Source organism: Erythranthe guttata, chromosome 13 (assembly GCF_056151865.1).
Source record: "Erythranthe guttata isolate IM_541 chromosome 13, IM_541, whole genome shotgun sequence".
Classification (NCBI taxonomy): Eukaryota; Viridiplantae; Streptophyta; class Magnoliopsida; order Lamiales; family Phrymaceae; genus Erythranthe; species Erythranthe guttata.
Genome location: NC_142545.1, coordinates 3,802,799 through 3,816,196, shown reverse-complemented (window position 1 = coordinate 3,816,196; position 13,398 = coordinate 3,802,799). Strand labels below are relative to the sequence as shown.

The following is a 13,398-nucleotide window of genomic DNA, read 5'->3' as shown; positions in this document are numbered from 1 at the left end:
ATCAAACAAACCGTGTTGTAATAGAGCAAATGAAATTGGGCACTTTCACCATACATACATTAAACCCCAAACAAGGGACTCTACTATTTAACCCCTTTTTATAGGCCGAAAAGAAGAAAGAGAAAAAAAAAGTGAAATTGGGGTTAAATTAATTGTGTGCTGTGTGTGTGAGTGAATAGTATGGCAATAAAGCCAACCAACGAAGTAACGTCAGTATGATCACAAGCTTTTTTCTGAAAGCGCACACACAGTCACACTCTTAAATGACTGTTAGCTCTCATACAACAACAAACTCTCTCATCATCCATGGATCAAACCTAGGGTTTTTCTCTCAATCTCTCTCTCCTAAATAACCACAACTCGCCGATTTCGCCGATCCGGATAGTCTCCGTCCAGTACTCCTCGTTATTTGTGCCGCCGCCGTCGCCGTCGCCGCCGCACCCCCTAATGCCACCGCCACCGCCATCCGGCAACGGTGACTGAAGAACTCGTGAGTTGTACTTCCGGCGGTTTTTTTCAATTTCGTTGCAAAAAAATCTGTTCGGATGTTTGATGCCTGTAATTTTGGAGTTGAATTATGGTGATTGAGTATGTTTTAACTGTTGGTAAATTTTTTTAAATTTTTTTTTTTTGTGGAGATGGAGGAGTCAGCGTTGAAGCTGCTGCATTAGGAGTTCGCTTTGGGTACCGGACTCTGATTCGTCGACTGCCGGAAGTTGCGCCGGAGAGCATGAGGTGTGTAGTTTCTTAATTTTAATTTATGTTTTTGACATTGATCTGAAGGATGCTCGATCTGTTTTGTTTTAGTAATTTTGTAAGGTGTGGTAATATGCTTATCTATGGCTAATTATTTTACCAGTGGGATTTTTTAAAAGTTTATTGTACCTGGAAAAATTAAATAAAATGTTTAATTTTATTGTTTCGTTCTGTTGATCGACTTTGGTTTTTTATGGTAGATTGAAGTAGTCAGACATCTGTGTGTGTTGTTTGGTCATGTGAATTAGATAAGTGGACGTGCGTCTCGTTACTTTAGCATAAAATTTGGAAAAGCCTTGTTTTGCCAGATCGGTAATATATTGTGAACACAGAGGTGTGGAGTATCGTAAGGAAAAAAAAAATGGTGATTTAATGGCAATAGTTTCGCTATACGACTCATTATAAGTTTGTGACAGTTGAATTTTTTCCAACTTCGTTAAACAAATGCATTTTTGGTTGTATTCGTCGGGACTGCTTAGCTACTATTATAGATGAATAAATTCATCCCTTTTACTTTCTGCCTCTCTCTTGCAAATTTGAACTTTCGAGCAAAAATGGGCCGTCTACTCACCTTGTGCATGTTGCGAGTATTTACTACTTACTAGAGAAAAGCTAAGTAGGAATCAAAGTGAAAAACAAATCTGGAGATCAAACTTCTTCACGACTCCTGTCACACCGGAAAAACATAAGTCATAAGAAAGAAGAAAACAAAAATCACATTTCAGATTTCGTATTTCAGTAAAAAAAAAATTATCACGAAGAATTGCAATAAGATGATTTTCTATTTTCGTTGGTTTAGAAAGTATTATACTTGCACAAATCCGTATACAATCCATGACTTATAGAGAGCGTGTCTGCATTTTCTCAACATTGCATATTCTAGAATGCTTGTGTCTCACTGTTTATGGAATTCATGGAACAAATGATTTCATCCTTGTCATATCCGATTGAAATTTCCTTGATAATATTGTTTTCCGACCTTTTGTGGCGACCAACAATGGGAACAAGTAGCTGGATTTGGAGATGGACCCGAAAATTAGCGCTGAATTCTCAACTAGTTCTTGTGAAGAAAAGGAGATGATTGCCAGTTCTACTACATCAGTACAATTGGACAAAGTACACGAAGAAAATAATTGTATCAAAGAAGAAAAAAGTCCCTCAGATTCTGCCTTAGCATCTGCCTCAAACCTTGGTTCAGGAACAAGCTTAATTCAGGGAGACGAAACTGTAAGTAAAGCGGAGGGTACAGTGGTCAATCCATCCTTTAGTAAAGCTGATAAAGCAAGAAGATCCTCACTTCATTTAAACAGTCCTTCCGGCAAGAGGAAAGGGAAGGTAAGCACAAGTGCAATCCATAATTGTAATGGGTTAATTGCTAATGTATTAAAGGCACTTTATCCGCATTAGAAAAACTCGTACATACAAACTCGGTACAAATACTTTTTTTTTATTTCTCTATCGTTTTCTGGATTATTATCTTAATTTTTCTTCATAGGTGGATTGGACACCGGAGCTGCACAAGCAGTTTGTTCAAGCAGTGGAACAACTTGGCGTGGACAAGGCTGTGCCTTCCAAGATTCTCGAGTTAATGGGAATCGATTGTCTTACTCGTCATAATATTGCTAGCCATCTTCAAGTATGTACACACCTTGTGCTTTTTTCTTTATTCAATTATTAATTTGTGCATGGATAAATAAATTGAGACAAGTGGAGGGTTCTTTTTTCCTCTTAATATGCAGAAATATCGATCCCATCGGAAACATATGCTAGCTCGAGAAGCGGAGGCAGCAACCTATAGCCGGAAGCGGCATATATATGGAACCACCGGCAAAACTGAAAAGAGTAATGTCAATTCTTGGGTAGTACCGACCACAAGATTCCCTCCAGTGACATCAGCGCCTAGTTTTAGACCCTTGCATGTATGGGGTCATCCATCTACAGACCAATCGTTGGTGTACATGTGGCCTACTCATACGGCTTCTTTACCATCTCCTCCTTCGTGGGCCCCACCTCATCACGTGGACCCTTCTTTTTGCTACTACCACCCCCACCTACAAGAAGTAATTGTATTAGCAAACGTATTTACCAAATTCACTCACTCTCTCGTTTCTCTAACGTCACACCGCCTTTACGTAGGTTCCAGTACCAGGAATGCCTTGCTTTCCGCAGCATTTCCCTCCCGCGGTAATTACTAAACCCTGCTCCTTTTACATTGATTTTTATTCCTGTCTGAATTCAAATAATTTTTACAAAAAGTTTCACTTAATTGACTAATTACAATCGTGCAGAGGTTTCCACCTACGTACACGCACAGCGTAGCACCCAGCATTGGCGTCCCAATCGCGCCCACGGAGCAAACAGTGCCGCAGTTGCCATTTGACTCTCACCAGGTTAGATTTCTTTCGTTGTTCCTTTATTTCATTTTCGGTTAGTAAAGAACTAATTGGAAAAGATAGACTTCGATTGAATTAGTTTATTGTCTCTCTCCCTACAAATTTATATTTTTTTCCTTATGTTACTAGTAATAAGAACGAATATGTTGTTCCATAAACCCAAAATCGACTACATTTGAAATAAGTTTGCACACACATTTAAACATTACTGTATTTTTTCTTACTTCGTGTTCGTATTTTGTTTGTAGCAATCTAAGGAGAGCATAGACGCAGTGATCGGAGATGTATTATCAAAGCCATGGCTGCCGCTGCCACTTGGATTGAAACCCCCGTCTATTGATAGTGTGATGATGGAACTGCAACATCAAGGTGTATCGAAAATACCCCCTTCCTGTGCTTAAGTAGCCGTGTTAGGTGCTCTCGTTTTTTGCTGCTTCTTTTTTTTATGCCAATAATAGCAACATTGATCGTTTTATTGCATTTGGTGTCGGGTGTCGTGTTTTATTTCACTGATGTACGCCGAATGTGTAGCAATGAAATGAATAATACACATATGCTGTGTATTAGATAAACGAAATACAAGATGCAATAGAGGATTCAAATCACGACAACGTAACCCCTCTATTTATGTGTATATTTTAATATCCAGTTTTGTAAATTGTTTTCGGTTCCTTTTTCGGTATCTCTTAGCTGGCTCCAAGAGTGTAGATCGTAAGAGTATTTAGGTTGCGTTTGGATGGAAGGATTTGAGTCGATGATTTAGAATTTGTAATTAGAAATTCATTGAGCCAACTAACAGTGCACTATGTATGAACTATGAAGTGTGTGTTAACTTCTAGTTTCATATTTGAGAATTTAAAAATAATTATAATTTTAATACCTAATAATCAATGATAATATTATGCAATAGTTATTTCAATAATAGTTATTTTAATTCATGGTAATGGCACTTTACAAATAAATCCATCAATGGGTACTTATTTATAAAGGGATCCACAAAAAAGTTCTTTTACAAAAAAATTTATACATTGCCCACAGGTTTGTAAAAGACTAAAATAACCCCTCACATTTTAATATGCTCCAATTTCATCATTTAATTTAATTTAATTTAATCTGAATTTGACCCAAATTTCACAAATTATTTAATTTTGACCCAAAACACAATTTTGAGTACAATTTCGTCCGCCGCCGTTCTCCGGCATTGACTTTTTCTTTTCCTTCCTGATTTTTCCGCCGGTCTCCGGCGTTGACTTTTTCTGAATTTTCTTTTTCGATTTTCTTTTTTTTTCTGAATTTTTTTCTTGAACATTTTTTGCCGCCGTTTAAACAATAATATTGTTGTGGTTGACAGTAATATTAACTATATTACTGTTAAACAAAGTAATATTAATTGTACTACAGTTTAACACATTAATATTGTTATATTAATCTTTAGCACAATCTATATATAATATAAAAAGAGGATCTATACCCTCAATGATTGACATGTGGCAAATGATGATGTCATTTATCAAAATTGCTTAGTTGGAGTCAATCGATGATGTGGATTCTTCAATTGGTGAGTTGTCAATTTTATTTTGGTATGTATTTAAGTTATTTCCTATTTAACATTTATACACTCATTGAAACAATTACCACATGTATATATATTATTTCCAAAGTAAATATTTTATAAATTCGAAATAAAAAAATCTTATTTATATTTCAGTATTTCAAAATACATTTATTGAAAAAATTCACGATACTCAATCTTTTTACGAATATTCAAATAATTTTCAAAAAAAAACATTTTTTTAATAGTAAAATATTAAATTAAAGGAATACAATTGTTTATTTTTTTTTTTGAATTTTCAATATTTTGGAATATTCGAATATCCATTCCATTAAAAATAATTATAATTTTTTTTAATTGTACTATTTAATAAATATACAATATTTTTTGTATATATAACTTCTATTATACCGTATTTCAAATAATACATTTTTAATATGCTATATTTAATATAAAAATAATATTTTTACAAACGATTAATAATTCAAATGAATCTATCAATAAAAAAATTATCAAGATATATGAAAATGATTAAATATAGCATATATCATTGATTAATATATATTATATCAATCATATTTTAAAAACTAATTAAAATTCAATCATTCCATAAATTTTTATATCATATTAATTTGCATTTATCCTTGGAAATATAGTATATTTATAGACTTAGGTGTTTACAAATTCGAATTTAAATTTAATATATTAATTTTAATATATTATGAATTTTTTTTTTTTTTTAAATTAAAATTAATAAATGTGTGTATATTTCATATATTTGGAACATTATCTAAAATTTGAATATGCATTTAATTTTATGATTGAGTTTCTAAATTTAATCTGATTTTTTTGCTTACATTTAAAAATCCGATTTTTTGTTATGCAATATTTGGTAAGCTATGTATTTAACAAATCATTTTTATTTAAATTAAAAAAAAATCCGTTAAATGTGCCAACATATTTTTGAAAGATTACATCTCATTATTCATGAAATTCGTGTAATTAATTATATGAATAATTAAAAGATTTCTTCACCTAATTAAATCTGAATATTTAGTTAATTGCATAACTTATTTTTACAATTAATATTTGTTTTTTATTAATATATTATTTACTTTTATATGTATCAAGAAATAAGTATAAATATCACTAAGTCCACCCATTCTATCTCATTCATCACCTACACAATTTCAATATCATACATCTCTCTCTCTCTCTCTCTCTCTCTCTCTCTCCTTTTTTGTTAATTCGTAAATTTCTTTTTGTAAATTGTTTGTGTAACATCGGATTTAGTTTATTTGATTCACGTAATTTTGTTGTATATTTTGAAATTCTTTAGTATATAATATTCATATTTATTATTTATTCGTATTTACATAGATTGTATACTATTATGTGTTCGTTTGATTTTTTTTTTCCATAATTATGTTGATTTTATTGTTTTTAATATAGTTAATTAATTATTAAAAAATAATTTATGTTTGTATATATCTCACATCACTCATTTAACTCATGGATATATTTTTCTATTTTTTGTTTATTTTTATTTACATGGACAAAAACTAAAGTACAATCATCTTTCTTCCGTCGGTTGCATAAAAGTGCATCATTCTGCTAGAATGATTTTATTCGAGGAGCAGATGTAACAATTAAATTATTATCATTTTAAATATGTGTTCATATATTTGTCTATACCAAGTGTATTGAACTTTTTTTTAATACATTTGTTTTAGATTTAGTGTTATTTTTTTCTCCCGTGGTAGAACATCTCAACTGCCTTGGAGTGACTCTACAAAAGTTATATACAAGAAAACAAAGTGAAGAATTTGATTTAAGAAAAAAAAACTTGAAAGTTTATTTATATATATGAGTATATAGAACGCATTTGATTACTCTTTTTATTATGTATTTATTATATATAAAGAAATGCATTTGATTACTTATATCAGAGTAATCAAATGCATTTTTTTCTATATTTTAGTATTAGTATTAGTATTAGTATAAGTATTAATATTAGTATTAATATTAGTATTAGTATTAGTATAATTATTGGTATTGATATTAGTATTAGTATTAGTATTAGTATTAGTATTAGTATTAGTATTAGTATTAGTATTAGTATTAGTATTAGTATTAGTATGAGTATTAGTATGAGTATGAGTATGAGTATGAGTATGAGTATCAATATTAGTATGAGTATTAGTATGAGTATTAGTATGAGTATCAGTATGAGTATTAGTAAGAGTATGAGTATGAGTATGAGTATTAGCATTAGCATTAGTATTAGTATTAGTATTAGTATTAGTATTAGTATTAGTATTAGTATTAGTATTAGTATTAGTATTAGTATTAGTATTAGTATTAGTATTAGTATTAGTATTAGTATTAGTATTAGTATTAGTATTAGTATTTGGATTAACATTTGCATTAGCATTTGCATTAGCATTAGCATTAGCATTAGCATTAGCATTTGGTATTGGTATTCGTATTAGTCTTAGTATTAGAATTAGTATTAGTATTAGTATTAGTATTAGTCTTAGTATTAGTATTAGTATTGTTGGGGTGTGAAGCCTAGGATTCAATGAAAATTCGCAAGAGGTTCTAGATTAGCCGATTTTAATTTTATTAACATGCTCTGATTAGATTCGTTTAAAGCAAAATAAATCTAATCTAGCAACTTACAGAATAAATACTAATGTAGTAAGTCTTAATTCCATATTTAATTACACGATTTACCTTCAAATTGTCACTACAAAATAACGTATAATTCACATATTATTTTTTAATAAATCAATAATATAAGAAAAAAATCCGGCTCATTAATTACAAGATTATAATCATATCAATAATAATAATAATTCATTTTCCTAATTTAAATATACCTAAAAAAATCCTCTTACATCACATCCCAAACATTATAAATATGACATTTTATTTATTTTTTACGCATCATAACATTACATTGTTCACAAGTTCTTTCGTTTTTTCTTTGTTTTAATCATCTTTGGTCGCCTTTTTCTTCTGTTTTTTGGTATTAACAAGACAAAATCAGTTATATTGATATTAATTTTGTTTATTTTATTACTTATTTTGATATTCTTTTACATTTTATTATAATGTTGTTGTTACGTTATACATGTAAACTGTAATATATCGTTTTATTTTAATGGTAAACCATTAATATATGTTAATGTTTGGTCGCAGTTGTGTTATAATATTGACTCAAAATAGTTTTACATTGCAGATTTATAAGATGACATTTCACGAGGAAATTCTTCCGGTTGATGAAGAATGATCACTGATTGATGGTTTCAACATGCTCGATTCGACTCGATTGAAATATTATCGGATGAATCACAAAGATTTAAACGATGAACTGTATAAATGGTTGTTAGAAGCAACATTGAGTGGAGAATTTAATCAAACCAAAACGGTGAAACGTGTCGTATTGCCTATGTCTTTTATCAGGGGATTGCGTAGTAAGTTTTTCAAATAATTTGGATGTAATATCTTTTAGAAGTTATCATTATAAACATTATATTCTACTGTAATCTGTCATTTTCGATTTATAGTGAAATAAATCATTTAATTATGTATTGTTCTTAGAAAATACGTTGTATATTTATTCAATACCATATTGCCCTTTTTTGTTTTGTATAATAATTTGACTTTTTGCTATTATATAATAATTGATGATTTTAATACTTCTGCTATTGTACAAGTATTTCCTCGAATGCTTACAATATATATATATATATATATATATATATATATATATATATATATATATATATATATATATATATATATATATATATATATATATATATTATATAATAATATGACTTTTGTTAGCTATTATATAATGAATTGACTTTTGACTATTCAATATAACTCGAAATATGTACAATAGTATTTTGTTTTCATGACCATGGTAATGTATATATTTATTTAATCACAAAAAAATATATATTTAGTAAAATATAAATATCTTTTTTAATCCTACCCATATGAAATTATCATTCTCTTTCAATTCGAAATATGTAAAATAGTACTTTGTTTACATTATTATGGTATGTTCATATTTATTTTAATCACAACAAAAAATATTTTAGTACTTTAAATAGTTTTTTATCATACTCATATCAAATTATTATTCTGTTTCAATTTAAAATATGTGCAATAGTATTTTGTTTACATTATAATGGCCATATATATATATATATATTTATTTTAATCACAAAAAAAATATTAGTAAAATGTAAGTAGCTTTTTTTAATCCTTATCAAATTTCGTCAAAATTTAATAGTATTTCGAATCTAGACATTTTAATAGCATCGAAACCCGTTTTCAGATACGTTACATTGTTAAACAATGAAAATAAGCTATAAAAATATATGCATGATTTAAGATTTATTTCTTTTTTTAATTGATTTAATAATATGGATTAAAGTTTGTTTTTTTATTTGAATATAGTTAAATAAATTTTAGATTGACTATTTACCATTACTGGAAATGTGTACAATACTATTTTGTTTACATTACTATGGTAATGTTTATATTTATTTTAATCACAACAAAATATATTTTTAGTCAAATATAAATAGCTTTTTTAATCCTACTCATATGAAATTGTCATTCTCTTTCAATTCGAAATATGTACAATAGTATTTTATTTATATTATTATGGTAATGTTCATATTTATTTTAATCAAATTTTAATAAAATATATGTAGCTTTTTAAATCGTTATTGTTTTATCCATTTCATTAATCCTTATTAAATTTCGTCAAATATATGCTCATACTGTAGATGGATGCCAAATAAAATTTATTTTATTCAATATCTAAAATTAAAATATAAATTATATATTTTTCTTTATAGATGGATGCCAAATACGTGCTATGAAATATAATTTTTTTTATTACAATTTAGAAACACAACATGGTGGATATTTATAAATTTATTTGCAGATGTGATCTGACATGAACAATGTCAATCCATGTGTTAAATGCGAATTGTTTCTCTTATTTCTTTTTACGTATTTTTTTTATCTAAATTATTTAATTTAATTTTATGCTCGCAATAATTAGTTGTACGCTTATTTGCATATATTTCATGATTTGAGCATCAATGATTCTTTAGCATTAACATTAGCGTTGTACTATTAGTATTCGTATTAAGATAATAGTTAATACTAGGATTAGTATCAAAATTATATTAAGATTGTGATTATGATTAATATTAGTATCAACATTAGTATTAGTACTATGACTAGAATTAAGATTAATATTAGTATTAATATTATGATTACCATTAGCATTATAATTGGAATATGATTATGATTAGTATTCTGAATTATAATTAGGATTAACATAAGGATTAGTATTATGATGGGTTACATACACATTTCCCCTTTAGCTAAAATACAACCATTTAGCATTTGTGAAGAAAAAAACATGTTCCAATGGAGAAGATAAATTATTGCTCGACAACTAAAATCAATCCTCCAATATTTTATTGTACATGAGATTTAGTTAGGTTTTTCAATGTTTTAAATATATTAGTATTAATTTTGTTAAAAATATATATATATTATTATTAATAAACTAATAAATATTTATTTTAAATAGTTATATTATATATATATATATATATATATATATATATATATATATATATATATATATATATATATATATATATAATACAAATTACAAATATCAATTAATAAAAAAGTTGAAATTTATTATCATACAATAAATGCTAACTATCAAATGATATGGTTGTAGTACAATAGTAAAATCTCAAGTGATATAACGCTATTCATTAGCTATTATAGATTTAGAATCTCCTACTTTAGCTCTAACCTTGGAGATGCTCTTACTATTACTAATACTATTAATATTAGTATTGGTACTGGTATTGGTATTTGTATTAGCACATTAGCATTAGTATTAGATTAGTATTATTATTAGTATTAGTATTACTATTAGTATTAGTATTAGTATTAATATTACTGTTAGTATTAGTATTAGTATTAGTATTAGTATTAGTATAAGTATTAATATTAGTATTAGTATTAGTGTAATTATTGGTATTGATATTAGTATTAGTATTAGTATTAGTATTAGTATTAGTATTAGTATTAGTATTGGTATTGGTATTGGTATTGGTATTGATATTGGTATTGATATTGGTATTGGTATTGGTATTGGTATTGGTATTGGTATTAGTATCAGTATTAGTATGAGTATCAGTATCAGTATTAGTATTAGTATTAGTATTAATATTAGTATTAGTATTAGTAGTAGTATTAGTATTAGTATTAGTATTAAGTATTAGTATTTAGTATTAGTATTAGCAGTAGTATTACTATTAGTATTACTATTAATATTAGTATTAGTATTAGTATTAATATTAATATTAGTGTTGGTATTAGTATGAGTATTTGTATGGGTATGAATATTATTATTAGTTTTAATATGAGTATTAGTTTTAGTATTAGTATTATTATTGGTATTGGTATTGGTATTGGTATTGGTATTGGTATTGGTATTGGTATTTGGTATTGGTATTGGTATTGGTATTGGTATTGGTATTGGTATTGGTATTGGTATTGGTATTGGTATTGGTATTGGTATTGATATTGGTATTGGTATTGGTATTGATATTGGTATTGATATTGGTATTGGTATTGATATTTGTATTTGTATTGGTATTGGTATTAGTATTGGTATATGTATTGGTATTTTTGTTGGTCTGAATATTGGTATAAGTATTAGTATTGATATTGGTATTGGTATTGATATTGGTATTGGCACTGATATTGGTTTAATATTGATATTGATATTAATGTTAGTATTGATTTTTGTATTAATATTAGTATTAGTATAGTATTAATAATAATATTTGTATTAATATTAGTATTAATGTTAGTATTTGTATTAGAAGTAGCATGGAGTATTATACGTCGCAATATGAAGAATTAAGAGTAGAGGTGGCATAAAGATATCTTCAATCCGGAATAGACGACTAATATTAGTTGCGATATTGTCTCTACTAGGAATTTTCAGTGAATATGAATTTACATCAACAAAATTGTATATTGTGATTCAAATACACATCTGTTGTTTTTATTATATATATAATTATTTATTGTGTTAGTTTATTTGGACTTTATGCAAATTTTATTGTCTACTCCACTAAATTTGTTTTTTTAGAATCGAGGTGATTTAGTACAAATTGTATTTATTTTTACACATTTAAGTGATTATGTTTCAGTAATGTGTATCACTGATTGCATTTGAACAATGAAAAGTGTGTATGTTACTCGCAAAGAGAGTTATATGAGATGTCAATGGATGTGTTGTAAAACACTACTTTGATAATTAAGTTTTGTTAAGGATCCGAGTGTATTGGACGAGATAGTTGTACCATTTTGAGCAGATAATATATATCTTATTTTATATATCACAATTTTCTTTTTTTATATTTTCTTTTATCATTTATTATGTTTATATTGGTACTTAAATAAAATGGAATTGACATAGTTTTTAATTTTTTTAGATAATACCCTAATATATATTAACTATTGACTATTCAAAGTTTTTGTTCGATTATTTTATCTAAAATATATTTTTATTTTTTATATTACCCCATCATCGCATTAACATCCTTTTCATTCATAAATATGTTTGATTTATCTCATCGGCGTGTTTTAGTCATTAAAAAATTGTACTTAGAATTGATCCCCGTGCATCGCACGGGTGAATTACTAGTAATATTAACACGACAAAAGTCATTGTTATTGTGTAGTAGAGTAATATTAATATGCTGACTGTTCAATAAAGGAAACATAATAAAAAAAAAAAAATTTAAATTGATGTGGTTGATAGTAATATTACCATCAACTTCATTAATATTATTGTGTTTACAGTAATATTACAATGGTAGACAGTAATATTATTACGCTACTCCGTCAACAACTCAAACAAAACAAAAAACCCAAAAAATAATTAATGTGGTTGACAGTAATATTATTGTGTTTACAGTTATTTTACTGTCAACAACAGTAATATAGTTACGTTGACTTGTCAACAAATCAAAAAAAAAAGTCAAAATATAATAATATTGTCGCCGACTCTAATTGTATTGTCAACGACAGTATAATTCCATAAATGTACTGTCAACGAAAGTAAAATTACGTTAATGTACTGTCAACGACAGTATAATTAGGTTAATGTACTGTCAGTGACAGTATAATTATCGTTAATGACACCATAATGTTTTTTTAAAAAGTCAACGCCGAAAACTAGCGGCAAAAAAATAATTTCAGAAAAAAAAAAGTTCATAAACAAAAAGTCAAAATTGGATTTTTGTGGTCAAAATTAATTAAATTGGGGTTACAATTAAGAATTGGGTGTAAATGGTTGGGGGTAATTTTGTAATATACATTAATTTTCCTTTATTTATTATATATATTATAGAGATGAATTTATTGACGAAAGAGATATAAAGATGGTTGGTCAGCGACTTATGGTTGGTCAGCGACTTATCTTCAAGTGATGAAATAAAAAAAGCAGTTGTAAGTCTGGACTTACAATCTTTCCTCATTTTTTATCTTTTCGTAATTTATTTGATTGAGTTTCATATTTTATACAAAAAAATCACTTTGTTTTAGGAAAAAATGAAAGAA

General features: G+C 27.3%; 1 protein-coding gene across 2 annotated transcripts; it reads left to right on the top strand.

The window, feature by feature from the left end:
* LOC105967397 (putative transcription factor GLK1) lies at positions 1-3,833 on the top strand. 2 transcript variants are annotated; one of them, XM_088811556.1, is made up of 8 exons: positions 1-490; positions 639-735; positions 1,765-2,091; positions 2,252-2,392; positions 2,496-2,816; positions 2,893-2,940; positions 3,045-3,146; positions 3,398-3,833. In XM_088811556.1, the coding sequence occupies exons 3-8, from the start codon at positions 1,780-1,782 to the stop codon at positions 3,548-3,550; spliced, it is 1,077 nt and encodes a 358-aa protein (XP_088667682.1). In that variant the 5' UTR covers positions 1-490; positions 639-735; positions 1,765-1,779; the 3' UTR covers positions 3,551-3,833. The 2 variants fall into 2 exon arrangements, with proteins under 2 accessions (XP_088667682.1, XP_012847450.1); XM_012991996.2 differs by having other exon boundaries at positions 101-490; positions 1,768-2,091.
* Positions 3,834-13,398: the final 9,565 nt, after the last annotated feature.

What these genes read in the sequence shown, in the direction of transcription:
- LOC105967397 (XM_088811556.1), top strand. Translation starts at nt 1,780, where the DNA reads ATGGACCCGAAAATTAGCGCTGAATTCTCAACTAGTTCTTGTGAAGAA. An exon ending in ACCACCCCCACCTACAAGAA is followed by an intron (nt 2,817 to 2,892) that starts GTAATTGTATTA and finishes GCCTTTACGTAG; the next exon opens with GTTCCAGTACCAGGAATGCC. An exon ending in CGCAGCATTTCCCTCCCGCG is followed by an intron (nt 2,941 to 3,044) that starts GTAATTACTAAA and finishes ACAATCGTGCAG; the next exon opens with AGGTTTCCACCTACGTACAC.